At 44.3% G+C, this 15,247-nt stretch overlaps 1 protein-coding gene across 3 annotated transcripts; it reads right to left on the reverse strand.

Moving 5' to 3' along the window:
- Positions 1-1,766: 1,766 nt before the first annotated feature.
- LOC121575285 (striatin-interacting protein 1 homolog) lies at positions 1,767-13,775 on the reverse strand. Of its 3 annotated transcripts, none has more exons than XM_041888273.2 (21): positions 13,471-13,775; positions 11,306-11,375; positions 11,129-11,203; positions 10,906-11,040; positions 10,644-10,764; positions 10,425-10,493; positions 10,221-10,327; positions 9,978-10,105; positions 9,524-9,706; positions 9,163-9,383; positions 8,954-9,019; positions 8,745-8,808; positions 4,884-4,955; positions 4,696-4,770; positions 4,496-4,593; positions 4,282-4,408; positions 3,821-3,921; positions 3,671-3,737; positions 3,381-3,485; positions 3,061-3,265; positions 1,767-2,829 (listed from the first exon to the last, which is right to left on the reverse strand). In XM_041888273.2, the coding sequence occupies exons 1-21, from the start codon at positions 13,579-13,581 to the stop codon at positions 2,582-2,584; spliced, it is 2,448 nt and encodes an 815-aa protein (XP_041744207.1). In that variant the 5' UTR covers positions 13,582-13,775; the 3' UTR covers positions 1,767-2,581. The 3 variants fall into 3 exon arrangements, with proteins under 3 accessions (XP_041744207.1, XP_041744206.1, XP_041744208.1); XM_041888272.2 differs by having other exon boundaries at positions 1,767-2,832; XM_041888274.2 differs by lacking the exon at positions 11,306-11,375 and having other exon boundaries at positions 1,767-2,832; positions 11,129-11,250; positions 13,471-13,557.
- Positions 13,776-15,247: the final 1,472 nt, after the last annotated feature.

A 15,247-nucleotide genomic window follows, 5' to 3' on the forward strand; every position in this document is an offset into this window, starting at 1 on the left:
ATTACCTGGCTCCATCTGCACCGGTTTAAGAAACTCAATATCTTGTCTATTTACGAAATCAAGCTACGCCAATTATGCACTTTCATCTACATATACCTCCCAGACAGTTTACCTTTCAATGGATTTTCCAGGTTAATTCTGAAATCCATCTATATAACCTTCACCCTCCCCACTGCCCCACCGCAATCAGATACAGAGGTACCATACTCTGGAATTCTTATGTTCACATTGCCAAAACCTCATCATCCCTCAATAACTTCAAGCAAAGACTGGGGGTCAGCCTGATGAACCAAACTACCCAATAATCCCCTCCATGTAGCCTAACTCTCACACACACACATAGTCAAACATGGGTTTTCTTGTATAATGAGTATATCATGTTCAATTATAATTAATATGCTTTGTTTAACTGATTGAACATACTTTTTTTTTTTTGTACTTAGATTTGTGCTGTGGTTTTCATATAAGCCCTTTTGGGCTTCCAACCTCACCTGCACACAGTTTTTACCAGTTTTTTTCTTTAATCTGTACTGTTTTGTCTTTCACTTCTTTTCTTTGGTGCGAATAAATAAAACCAAAGACAAAAAAAACAATAGATGCTGCAAATTAGTATAAGCACAATGCAACTGTAAAATTTTCTTAAAACTGAGGAGTTAGCAGGTGGGCAAAATCATTCCCTTAAGTAAAAAAAACCTGTTAGCTAGTGAAGTGTGAGTGAGAAACACAAATAACAGCTTACTTTCTTTCCTCACTCTCTCAAACATACTGTGCAGTCACACGCACCCACAAAACTAAGGTTTATTTCCCAAGTTCTCATCCAATGAGGTTGTGTAGTGCGCCAGCACGTGTTCCTGTTGCTTTAGGTTAGAACATTAGGCTGTAAATTCCATTAAACTGTCTTAATACCAAAGTAAATTGCCTCCACCAGGGTTGATAGAGCTGTGTGATTCATACAAGCCAACGGTCACTCCGTGAGTATAATAATAATGGAACAATGGAACATCAAAAGCCTGGTCAACAGGTTATATCAGTAACCATAAGACATACACATACTGTACACAAACTCAAGCAACCCTTCCCTCACAATCTCTCTCTTCCACACACACACACATTTTATTTTGCACTTGTTCTTAAGGGTTATCATACTGTACTATAGTGCTTGAACAGGTTCCCTTGGAGAGTTCAACAATGAGCTTGATGCCTTGATAAGTTCCTTTCCTGAGGATGGCTCACCCCTCACAGTTCTGGGTAACTTTAAACTCCCTACGTCTGCCTTTGACTCATTTCTCTCTGCCTCCTTTCCACTCCTTTCCTCTTTTGACCTCACCCTCTCACCATCCCCCCCTACTCACAAGACAGGCAATACGCTTGACCTCATCTTTACCAGATGCTGTTCTTCTACTAATCTCACTGCAACTCCCCTCCAAGTCTCCGACCACTACTTTGTATCCTTTTCTCTCTCGCTCTCCTCCAACACTACTCACTCTGCCCCTACTCAGATGGTAATGTGCCGTCGCAACCCTCGCTCTCTCTCTCCCGCTACTCTCTCCTCTTCCATCATATCATCTCTTCCCTCTGCTAAATCCTTCTCCCTCCGATCTCCTGATTCTGCCTCCTCAACCCTCCTCTCCTCCCTTTCTGCATCTTTTGACTCTCTATGTCCCCTATCCTCCCGGCCGGCTCGGTCCTCCCCTCCTGCTGTAGCTCAGTTGGTAGAGCATGGCACTTGCAACGCCAGGGTTGTGGGTTCAATTCCCACGGGGGGCCAGTATGAAAAAATGTATGCACTCACTAACTGTAAGTCGCTCTGGATAAGAGCGTCTGCTAAATGACTAAAATCTCTTGAAGGGCAGAGTACTGGTCCGACAGCCAGGAGAGTGGCACCATGGCACGTTGGGTGTGTGGAGTTGTGTGTAAGGAACAGGATACAAAGGGTTTACATCCCCAACCATGGAGGGTGGACAACGCTAATAAAGTCTATAGCACTCTGTAAAGGTCCAGTTGAAAACTAGAAAAGGTTCTACATGGGGTGAATCAAGACCTGGTTTACCTTGGCCGTGAGTGACACCACTCTCCAAATGGGATATGCAAAAAATACTTTCCCATTTCGCCACACACTTGTACAGGTTACACACTTGTACATGTGTGAAACAGGACAAATACACGTCTATTTGCCCTTTTTTTTTTTTTTTTTTTTTTTACAGTTGTCTAGTGCCTGGATTCAGGTATTATAAATGATTGGTCCAACTGTGCAGGGATAATGCTAATGCACAAGGTCCACATTTAGGTGACTTTGCTGTTGACCCTCTACCTCCAAAATATCCCTTACTGACTGTTACTCCTCTTTACTGACTGTTACTCCTCTCTGCATGAGGTGACAATACATGGATCATGTTTGTTATGGGGACTCTTGTCTGCATAATTTTCAGAACCAAATCCAGTGCTCTATGAATGCTGTAAAAGGTATGCTTTTTCAGCACTTAAAGATGTGGAGATGTAGACTAGTGTTGCCACCTTGGGAGGTGTGTTCAGAAAACCTCCCTATAGCACCACCTACCACCACCCAGCCCTAGCCCTGTTATCATTGCAGAAGCTCCTCCCAGGATATGGGCTTGGAGAAGACTTCTCGCTCTAGCCAGAGGTCATAGTTCATCTGGAAATCCTCCGGCAGGTCGACGCGCTGTCCCAGAACGCTCTGCAGGCAGTTGTCCACGGGCAGGAAGTCAGGGTTGCTCTGGTTCTTGTCGTAGCGGCGGCTGTTGAAGCGCTCAATGTTGGCGCGCAGAGCACACTCCTCTGCCTGGAAGTCCCAGGGCCGCGCATCCAGGTCTGCTGTCAAAGAAACATAGAAGCTCAATACTTGGGGTTCTCTTTTTAACCTGACATACCCTGAGCTACATAGGGTGCTTAAATTTAACAGTTCACAGCCATTGTGGGGAAATGTTTCACAGTTAAGTCTGTGATAAGAGATATGAGGCTCCCAATCATCATATCAATCACTGACTGAAAAACTCAATGGACACTTTCTGGGTTGATTTTGGTGTTGACAGCGTTACTCACCGTTACCGTAGGCCCAGTCGTCATTGAGGCGATGGCGGACCTTCTGGTATATGGCAGACATGGTCTTCATGTTGCTCTTCCTCCACTGGCGGCCCAGGTACTTTGTTTGCACTTTGAGCAGCTTGAGGACGTACAGCTGCATCATGGCCTGTTTGACCTTCAGCGCCCTCTTCAGGATGGGAGCAGATTTGAACACCACCAGCATCTGACAGAGAGAAGTGCGAGGTATGCAATTATGATCTAATAGAATCCAAGACTGATCTCTGTCCTAGTGAATAAGAGTAACTGTATTGTTTTGGGTGGGTGGGTCTCTCCCTCACCATGGTTCTGGAGTGCTTCCACTTGGTCAGCTTGTTGAGGATCCTCAACAGGTTGATACAGGAGAACAGGTTCCTCCAGCAGAACTGGTTGTTGTCGCCAGCCTCCTGTATAACATAGACAAACCAGCCATTGGGTACCAACACCTCACCTCCAACCTTAGACTACTGTAACATTTCCATTAGGTACCCTGGTGTTATCCCACCCTTCTACAAATACATTGCCTAAGTGTTTGAGTTCAGATATTACAATCGGTATTTCAATTCTGTGAGGGATGGAGTGTGAAACGTACCAAACTCTCTGCAGTAAGTTCAGGGAGCTCATGCACCACACAGTAAGGGAAGTCCAGCACAGAAATACTGCCGGAAAGAGAATGAGAGGTGATTACTAAAAGGGTCACAGATAATCAGGGACTTGGAATGGCTAAAATTCCCCAACGTACCTGTTCTTGGCTGTAATGTAAGACATGATGTTCTGGTTGAAGAACTTGAGAATGAGAGGAATACAGTTGGCAAACACCAGGTGCTGAGCCATGTACTCAAACTGTAAAAAACAGCAACACAAGAAACAGAAGGGTAAGGCAAGGGAAGGCCACTCACAAGTTTATGGTGCTTGTGAGAAATGACCAATCCTATTAAGTGGTCATTATGTGGTCCTCTGTAGCTCAGCTGGTAGAGCACGGCGCTTGTAACGCCAAGGTAGTGGGTTCGATCCCCGGGACCACCCATACACAAAAATGTATGCACGCATGACTGTAAGTCGCTTTGGATAAAAGCGTCTGCTAAATGGCATATTATTTATTTATTTTAAGTGGTTATCAATACTTGGTAGATGAGGCTAATTCAGGGTTTGAGAGAGTTTGCCTGTGTGTGGTGGTAGTGGTTGAGTGTGGGTTGCCAGTACCTGGTAGACGTGGTTGAGTTTGAAGTGTTTGAGAAGCAGCAGCAGGATGGCAGAGATGGCCTTAACAATGATCTCCTTGTGGCGGTTAACATCCACACCAAGCTTCATGCTCTGGAGCACCGTGGTCCTGCAGATACAGTATTAAAGTAATCAAACTATTTCAGTTGGAACTCAACGAAATACAGCTCCCTTTCAAATCAAACAGTTGACTCACGGCATCTCCTCAGGCAGCACATCTGCCAGGATGTTGATGGAGTCTGTCTTGGCCTTGGAGGTGGGGGCAGCCGCCAGCAGGATCTTCAGCAGGGCAATCTGAGAGGGAGAAGTGTCACAGGTCAATTCTGCAAAGGGTTAGAGGTCATAGAAATGGACTGGAGACCTGGGTTCAGTATACAAGAGGAGCAGAACACTCACCATGTACTGAGGCAAGCTGGGAAGAATGCCCTGGTATAGCAGCTCAGTGGAGCACATCTCCACATCCTCTTCCCCCTATAAACAAACACAAAACATGGAAGAGAATACTTTTTTAATTAAACACATTGCCCTTTCTCTAGGACAGTGATATTCCAACATATATACCAGTGATATGCATTGGCACTCACCCCTGACAGTGGAGTTTTCTGAAACTCATCCTCCTTGGCAATCTGAATCTCAGCTATAGAGATGTACTTATGCTGCAAGGAAATAGAAACAACTGTCATTGTAAAGTATTCCCACTACCAGTGGTGCTGTCCCTCTCATCACAGCTCACTCCACCCAACCCCCGACAGTGCCAGAGAGACTGGGGGTTAACACTATAGAACCGCTAAAGCTCATGATGTTAATTCTTTTATTACTGCCATTTTTTAAAGTCATGCCCCCTCCGTCCTTGACTTTTCCTAAATAAATCTATAACACACTGTTGTTAGAATCTTAATTCACAAACAGAACTGGAGTTATAACCAGTTTTAGGAGCGCATGTCATTTTTTGAATGTTTTTCTCCCGTTCCCACTCCTTCTCCCGACAGTAGGGTCTGCTCCACTCCTCCCGACAGTGGGGCCTGCTCCACTCCTTCTCCCGACAGTAGGGTCTGCTCCACTCCTTCTCCCGACAGTAGGGTCTGCTCCACTCCTTCTCCCGACAGTAGGGTCTGCTCCACTCCTTCTCCCGACAGTAGGGTCTGCTCCACTCCTTCTCCCGACAGTAGGGTCTGCTCCACTCCTTCTCCCGACAGAAGGGTCTGCTCCCACTCCTTCTCCCGACAGTAGGGTCTGCTCCACTCCTTCTCCCGACAGTAGGGTCTGCTCCACTCCTTCTCCCGACAGTAGGGTCTGCTCCACTCCTTCTCCCGACAGTAGGGTCTGCTCCACTCCTTCTTCCGACAGTAGGGTCTGCTCCACTCCTTCTCCCGACAGTAGGGTCTGCTCCACTCCTTCTCCCGACAGTAGGGTCTTTTCCACATGAAGGTGCCGTTGATAATCACACTAATAATTGCCTCGAAACTGAACCTAAACTATACTGAAACTAATTTTAACATATAACAGATGAAATAAATGAAGTAAAGTATGATGGGTAGAAAGGGGGAAAAATGGGTGAGTTGATGAGCGAGGGGAAGCGAATGAATAATAATTACAGTGGGGGGGGGAAGTATTTAGTCAGCCACCAATTGTGCAAGTTCTCCCACTTAAAAAGATGAGAGAGGCCTGTAATTTTCATCATAGGTACACGTCAACTATGACAGACAAAATGAGGAAAAAAATCCAGAAAATCACATTGTAGGATTTTAATGAATTTATTTGCAAATTATGGTGGAAAATAAGTATTTGGTCAATAACTAAAGTTTCTCAATACTTTGTTATATACCCTTTGTTGGCAATGACACAGGTCAAACGTTTTCTGTAAGTCTTCACAAGGTTTTCACACACTGTTGCTGGTATTTTGGCCCATTCCTCCATGCAGATCTCCTCTAGAGCAGTGATGTTTTGGGGCTGTCGCTAGGGCAACACAGACTTTCAACTCCCCTCCAAAGATGTTCTATGGGGGTTGAGATCTGGAGACTGGCTAGGCCACCCAGGACCTTGAAATGCTTCTTACGAAGCCACTCCTTCGTTGCCCGGGCGGTGTGTTTGGGATCATTGTCATGCTGAAAGACCCAGCCACGTTTCATCTTCAATGCCCTTGCTGATGGAAGGAGGTTTTCACTCAAAATCTCACGATACATGGGCCCATTCATTCTTTCCTTTACACGGATCCGTCGTCCTGGTCCCTTTGCAGAAAAACAGCCCCAAAGCATGATGTTTCCACCCCCATGCTTCACAGTAGGTATGGTGTTCTTTGGATGCAACTCGCATTCTTTGTCCTCCAAACACGACGAGTTGAGTTTTTACCAAAAAGTTATATTTTGGTTTCATCTGACCATATGACATTCTCCCAATCCTCTTCTGGATCATCCAAATGCACTCTAGCAAACTTCAGACGGGCCTGGACATGTACTGGCTTAAGCAGGGGGACACGTCTGGCACTGCAGGAATTGAGTCCCTGGCGGCGTAGTATGTTACTGATGGTAGGCTTTGTTACTTTGGTCCCAGCTCTCTGCAGGTCTTTCACTAGGTCCCCCTGTGTGGTTCTGGGATTTTTGCTCACCGTTCTTGTGGGTGTTATTCTGCTAAGGGGACAGGACAACTTCACCTCATCAAAGGGACGATGGACGTGGCCATGTACCGTCAAATCTTGGGTGAGAACCTCCTTCCCTCAGCCAGGGCATTGAAAATGGGTTGTGGATGGGTATTCCAGCATGACAATGACCCAAAACACACGGCCAAGGCAACAAAGGAGTGGCTCAAGAAGAGGCACATTAAGGTCCTGGAGTGGTCTAGCCAGTCTCCAGACCTTAATTCCATAGAAAATCTGTGGAGGGAGCTGAAGGTTCGAGTTGCCAAACGTCAGCCTCGAAACCTTAATGACTTGGAGAAGATCTGCAAAGAGGAGTGGGACAAAATCCCTCCTGAGATGTGTGCAAACCTGGTGGCCAACTACAAGAAACGTCTGACCTCTGATTGCCAACAAGGGTTTTGCCACCAAGTACTAAGTCATGTTTTGCAGAGGGGTCAAATACTTATTTCCCTCATTAAAATGCAAATGGAATTTTTGAGATGCGTTTTTCTGGAGGGGTCAAATACATATTTCCCTCATTAAAATGCAAATCAAATTTTTGAGATGCGTTTTTCTGGATTTTGTTGTTATTCTGTCTCTCACTGTTCAAATAAACCTACCATTAAAATTATAAACTGATCATGTCTTTGTCAGTGGGCAAACGTACAAAATCAGCAGGGGATCAAATACATTTTATCCCTCACTGTATATGAAATGTATTAATTACACTGTTAGAATGTTATCAGTAGCTTGAAGGAGGGTCCATCGAGGCCCAGCGGTTCTAGTGTTAATAAACCTGCCCCTCAAAATCCCAGTGACCAGGCTACTGATAGGTTGCTAGGTCAGGTTGCTAGATGGCCTGACACCAGACAGCCCTTCGGCTTCCTCAGTCTCTGTCCAAGTGGACACGTGTGATGGAATGCGTATTGTTTTAAATCGCATTGCCTACAGTCGGAATGGCCCACAATTTGGGCAGCGCGCAAGGCAAATATCAAATAGGCCTAAAGATGATTGTTGAGTTGCGACTGTCAGTGAAAAGAGACTTAGCCAAGCATATCGCAATATTTAAAAATACAAATAGTGGAAAAACTGTTTGGAAAGCAAATGGCTATTGCTGTAAAGAGATGACAATAAAAATACTCCAATCTATCTTTTAGTTATCAAAATTCTGCAAACAGTAAGTATCCTTGTATCTTATTGGCACCAGCAGAGAACATCAGCCATATCCCCAGTGAGTGTGCATAGTCACTGTCTTTATCATTGGGTCAGTGCCACTTTTGTTTGTTTTTGGACAATAATTTCCTCCTCCAGGTTAGATGGACGTCATATTGTATGTGTCTCCCCTTTTTGTAGGCCGATTATATGGATTAGACAACAACGTTTTTATTGATCTATTTGTCAATGTCAGCAGAGTAGGCTACCCTGTAATTTTTGTAGTATTAAAAACGATTCTTCTAATGTCTCCATTCATATAAAGTGTAGTAGAATTGCATGACATGTGTTTATAAAAGGCCAACAAGAAATGTATCTGATAGGCCTATACCCTACTCTACGCTGCATTGAACAGTAATTGAGTTATATTATTAGCCTAAATTATGACTATCCAATCTAATCATCACATTAGTAATAGTAGGCTCTTACATACAGTACTTTCACCACTGCTTATTCCTCTGACTGGGAAAGGTGTCAGTGAGTCACAGACTAGCCCAACTGGAGAACGGCTCTCTTTCAGGCATAATGCAGCAATATTATGCAATATCTAGAAAATGGATCCATGTTTCACAATGTTTGAGAAATGTTTGAGTACTGTATAATAACTGTATTATATAACCTGCTTCAGGGTTCTGATGCTTTCATGGATGGGTCTGGGTAGGCCGACAACTGTATCTGTGTCACTGCAATACAAATACAAAAATAACCATGAAATCTAGGTCAAGGATCTTCGACAAGAAATGACTTTTCAAGATGAATAGATTAAAACTCTAGAAGATTTCATCTCTATTAAATAAAAAATGTAAAAAAGACACCAACTGAACTTACTTTCCAAGCGTATAGCCGATAAATTTGCTTCTACTTGATTCCAGGAAATGTTCTATGTCCTTTTCCCTATAAAAGCATTAAACAAAAGAAAATTCTAGTCATACACTATTAGGGACATTATACAAGACACATAACACAACAAAGCACATCTAAAGAAACAGCATTAATCTGTAGCAAATGTCTCCCTGATGTCTCCCTCAGCCCCAGACCTGACTTTGGGGGCCCAGGGCAGCCCCTTGGGGAAGTTCACCCTCTCTGAGGGGGGTTGTAGGATGGGCGGGGGCATGACCTCATCCCGCTCCATGGGAAAAGGCTCCGCCTCCATTGAGTTGTCATTGTCATCGTTGTCATCCTCATCTTCACGAGGGTCATCTGACTTGTAGGGGTCCTTCTCATTGAAGGCGTCCAGGTTGTCCTGTTTTATCAGGGACTGTAATAGAGAGGATAGGGTTGAGGAGTATTTTTCAAATAAGCCTTACAGAATGGTACATTGAGCAGGTGTCAAAACAGGGGGTGGCCTTCACTTTGCTGTGCTGCATTGAGACTTCATTGAGGCGTGGTAGAGGTTACCTTGTGTTCACGGCGTGCCCTTTTCTGCTGCTGTTCGATGAGGTCAGAGGCGGAGGCGGGGGGCGAGGCTGCCCTCATGCTCCTGATGACCCGGATGCTGTCCTCTGGGAGGGGGGGCAGGCGCAGCTCCTCCCGCTTACGCACCTTAATGTTCTGGAGCTGCTCAAACCCCCCGAGGGTGAACTGGGGCAGAGGAGAGGACATGTTGTAAATTGGATATGCAAGCCAAAAGTGTATACCTAGGATAGGATAAAGTAATCCTTCTACCCCCCCCAAAAAACAAAAAAACATATTGTAAAGTGGTTATCCCACTGGCTATAAGGTGAATGCACCAATTTGTAAGTCGCTCTGGATAAGAGCGTCTGCTAAATGACGTAAATGTAAAAAATGTAAATGTAAAAGTACCTGGCTAAGAATAGCCATAATCCGCTAAATAAGATAAAATCTCTCTCACCAGTATGCTCTTCCACAGCAGCAGCAGGACCTTCTTCATGGGGAAGTGGGGGGCGTGGCCACTGCAGAACTTAGTCACCATGCCAAAGAGCATGACAGAGATGGGCTCGTTGTTGTACAGAGGAGCGCCTGGAAGAGAGAGAGGGAGAGAGTGGGGAAAGAGCAAAGACTAGTTATAACAGATTGCCCAAAACTACTCCTCAACAAAACCCTTCTTCTATCTAATAGAAACACACACTCTTACCCAGCTCTGTTTTAAAGGTCTCCCTGGTGGCCCTCCACTCAGGTGAGTCGGCTGGGTCCTCCTGCTGGATGGTCGCCACCATCAGGTACATGATATTGAGCAGCACCCTGAGGAACCAGAAAAACACCCCAGCATCAGAGGAGGACTCCCATACACTGGTGTTTAACTATATAGAGCTGCAGGAAAGTCAGTGTCTAATCTTACCTGAGGTCTGTGCTGTCAGCCAAGGAGATTGCTGGCTTTCTGACTGCACTGCTACAGGCAGCACTGTTACTGTGAGAGAGCGAGAGGGAGCAGAGGAGAGGGAGAGTGGTTGAAAAGAGGAAAGAAAGAATCAGCAACCTGATTTTGACCACATTTTGTGTAGCAAAAAAACTCTTCCCAAAAACAATGACATCTCAATGATTTGTAGTTCCAACTTACTCAACCTCCATGTTGAGCAGCTCCACCAGGGCAGTGAAGGTGCCAACATCCAGCAGCAGGAAGATGTTGTACCTCATCCAGTGCTGAACTTCTGCCTCAGAGCTGCATTCTGCAAATGTCCCTGTAGAGCCACAGGTAGGAAACATGACTTTAGTGCTGAAACACTGTTTGCATCACTATAAAAACATACGGCAACAGCTGTCTCTTCACAGGCATCTTTATTCAATGCAGGCTACTAAACGGTTGAGTGCTGAGGACCTACCCTGAACCATGTAGAGGATGGCCCTAGACACCTTCAGCCTCTTCTCCCTGGCGATCACCTCCAGGCCGTCCAGTAGACGCATGGCGTGAGCTCTGTGTTGAGACACATCCAGCTCGGTCCATTTCTTGTCAGACACTGAGACAGGAGCAAAACACTGTCAGTCAGAGGTACTATATAACCACACTGGAGGAAGACAATGCATTCAAGTCGATAAGGTACATACCATGAGTTCGGAATTCCTCCTCAAAGCATTTTCTGTTGAGAAGAAATTCTGGTCCTTCAGTGTAACTGTATAGCTCTGGAGAAGATATGTAGGCATAGTTGGTACCAAATTCACAAGAGAACCTGTCACAGAGGTCAAAATGAAAAAACAATAAAGGAGTGTCCAGTAATACATCACCTGACAGTTCAGCAGACCACCTGTCTGTATCGGCATACTCAAACTCAAGGTCTGGAGACTCGGAGAAGCCCTGTGTTGGAGCACAGACACAAATACAGTGCATTCGGAAAGTATTCAGACCCCTTGACTTTTACTTTTTTATTCATCAATATGCACACAATACCCCATAATGACCAAGCAAAAACTGGTTTTTAGACATTTTAGCAAATTTCTTAAAAATAAAAAAACTGACATATTACATTTACATTAATATTCAGACCCTTTACTCAGTACTTTGTTGACACACCTTTGGCAGCGAGTACAGCCGCGAGTCTTCTTGGGTATGACGCTACAAGCTTGGTACACCTGTATTTGGGGAGTTTCTCCCATTCTTCTCTGCAGATCCTCTCAAGCTCTGTCAGGTTAGATTGCTCCGTTCATCTTGCCCTCGATCCTGACTAGTCTCCCAGTCCCTGCCGCTGAAAAACATCCCCACAGCATGATGCTGCCACCACCATGCTTCACCGTACGGATGGTGCCAGGTTTCCTCCAGACGTGACGCTTGGATTTCAGGCCAAAGAGTTCAATCTTGGTTTTATCAGACCAGAGAATCTTGTTTCTCATGGTCTGAGAGTCCTTTAGGTGCCTTTGGCAAACTCCAAGTGGGCTGTCATGTGCCTTTTACTGAGGAGTGGCTTCCGTCTGGCCACTAACATAAAAGCAGGTTCTCCATCTCCACAGAGGAACTCTCCATCGGGTTCTTGGTCACCTCCCTGACCAAGGCCCTTCTCCCCCGATTGCTCAGTTTGGCCAGCTCTAGGAAGTGTCTTGGTGGTTCCAAACTTCTTTAATTTAAGAATGATGGAGGCCACTATGTTCTTGGGGACCTTCAAATGGTGCAGACATTTTTTGTTACCCTTCCCCAGATCTGTGCCTCGACACAATCCTGTCTCGGACAATTCCTTCAACCTCATGGCTTGGTTTTTGCTCTGACATGCCTGTCAACTGTGGGACCTTATATAGACAGGTGTGTGCCTTTCCAAATCATGTCCAATCAATTGAATTTACCACAGGTGGACTCCAATCAAGTTGTAGAAACATCTCAAGGGTGATCAATGGAAACAGGATGCACCTGAGCTCAATTTCGAGTCTCATAGCAAAGTGTCTGAATACTTATGTAAATAAGGTATTTCTGTTTTTTTATTTGTAATAAATGTACAAACATTTCTAAAAACCTTTTTTAGCTTTGTCATTATGGGGTATTGTGTGTAGACTGATGAGGATCATGTTTTATTTAATCATTTTTAGAATAAGGCTGTAACGTAACAAAATTAGGAAAAATCAAGGGGTCTGAATACTTTCCGAATTCACTGCACATTGATCTGGTACTGGTACTCCCTGTTTATAGCTCCATCCTTGTGTATTTTATATTATTCCTCGTGTTTACTCACTGGTCTAGTAGTTAAATATAAGTAATTCAAGAGGGTGGCACACAGTATTACCATTTCATTTTTAAACTCTACATTGTTGGGAAGGGTCCTTACATGTACATGGTAAAGTCTACACCAGTTGTATTCGGTGTATGTGACAAATAAAATGAGATTTTACAGTAAGTGTGTATTTTGCTATTGTGAAATTATTTTGATGTGATTATGTAGAGGGTAGGGATTTAGCTATGTTTCTAGAACCTTACAGTAACTGAGAATCGAGTCACGTAGAAAATGTTGCTGTATTTGGCTGTTTTGGCTTGCAGAGCCAATTCTCAATAGAACATGTAAGGTCCTTGGAATATAAAGGATTAACCAAAGTGGAGTAACGTTAAGCTCCTTTAGTCCATTTTTGGGCTAGCCACCTAACTAATTTAGCTACTGTAGTTACTAATGTTAGCCGGTAACAAACTAACTAACGTTAACTAGTTAACGTTGGACAAGTGGCAGTTTCAAATTCAGGGATAACAATCCTAATAGCGCATTTTAGTTACATAGCTAGTTAGCTATCCATCAGAACAGTTGTAATGGGTGAAAACGGACTGGGGGCTCAATAATTCAAGTAACGTTAGCTAGCAGCAGGTATCGACTAGTACATCTGCTAACTTAGCTAGTTCTAGTTAGGCTTGTTGACAGCACAAACACGATGCATTTATGATACAGAACGTAATTCAATAAACCATAATTTTTCTTCCTTACCTCCAAGTCTTTTCTTTGATTACGGACAAATTCACCCCTACTTTTGTTGGGTAACATAGCCCTCTGTTTATTGACAATCAATTCACCACCATTATTACCACCACCGTCCATCTCTGATTCAACAACAAAATCTGAGTTTCTAAACCCAGAGGCGCAACATCGCGAGACTTCCCGGAACGCTTTGGAAACAGACCAGACCGGAGTTTGCGGTTTGAGAAGTGAACAAATCTTTTTAGTTGTTATTTTTTTCGAAATCTAAAGGCGCAACCTAGATTCGAGCCAATGTCTTAAGTAGTAGAACATGTTATTACTCCAACCTCGTGAAAGTGACAAACTGACACGTTTTCCTTTCGTCAAAAACAACTTTATATCGAAGGAGTGTCTTTGATTCGACGGCCTGCACTTGCGCAGTTCGACGCAAGACGGACCCGATGACGTGTTTCTACGCATGAGTTTCGCCAACGTCGCCATGACATCGCCTACAACTTCTACAAGTGTGATTGACGATTTCTATTGGAGAAGCAGTTTTAGCCTATCTTCATACTGTACTGTCTTTGACAAAGTTATTATTCTTCGTGTGGGTTTCCGGATTTCTGCCTTTCTGCCTTTCACAGGTCGGAGTGTGAATTGCACATTTGTCACCAAAAAAGGGAAAAGGAGAAAAAGAAATCGAACCACCATCTAACCCAGTGGTTCCCAATCAGGGGTACTAGGACCCCTGGGGCCACTGGGCCTATCCACAGGGGGTACTTGAGAAGACTCATGAGACCATAGGCTTACTGGTAAAATGTACATGAGGGGGTACTTCAGGGGTACGCCAGGCAGAGCAAAATTCAGTTGGTGGCACAATAATCGAAAAAAGTTGGGAACCACTGATCTAACCCAACGTTAACCAAACTCGGTCCTAGGAACCCCAAGGGGTGCACATTTTGGTTTTTGCCCTAGCACTACACAGCTGATTTAAATAATGAACTCATCATCAAGCTTTGGTTATTTAAAATCAAATCTTATTTGTCACATACACGTGTTTAGCAGATGTTATAGCGGGTATAGCGAAATGCTTGTGCTTCTAGCTCCGACAGTGCAGTAATATCTAACAAGTAGTATCTAACAATTTCACAACATATACCTAATACACACAAAACTAGTAAGGAATGGGATTTAAGAATATATACATTTCTTTTTATTTAACTAGGCAAGTCAGTTAAGAACAAATTCTTATTTACAATGACGGCCTACACACCAGCCAAACCCGGACGACGCTGGGCCAATTGTGCGCTGCCCTATGGGACTCCCAATCACGGCCAGTTGTGATACAGCCTGGAATCGAACCAGGGGGTCTGTAGTGACGCTTCAAGCACTGAGATGCAGTGCCTTAGACCGCTGCGCCACTCGGGAGCCCATACATATATGGAGAAGCAATGACAGAGCAGCATGGACTAAGATGCTGTAGAATATTATAGAATAGAATGCAGTATATACATATGAAATGAGTAGTGCAAGATATGTAAACATTATTAAAGTGACTAGTGTTCCATTTCTTAAAGTGGCCAGTGATTTCAATAGGCAGCAGCAGCCTCTAATGTGCTAGTGATGGCTATTTAACAGTCTGATGGCCTTGAGATAGAAGCTGTTTTTCATTCTCTCGGTCCCAGCTTTGATGCACCTGTACTGACCTCGCCTTCTGGATGATAGCGGGGTGAACAGGCAGTGGCTTTGGTGGTTGATGTCCTTGATGATATTTTTGGCCTTCCTGTGACATCGGGTGCTGTATGTG

This window comes from Coregonus clupeaformis, chromosome 10 (genome assembly GCF_020615455.1).
Source record: "Coregonus clupeaformis isolate EN_2021a chromosome 10, ASM2061545v1, whole genome shotgun sequence".
NCBI lineage: Eukaryota > Metazoa > Chordata > Actinopteri > Salmoniformes > Salmonidae > Coregonus > Coregonus clupeaformis.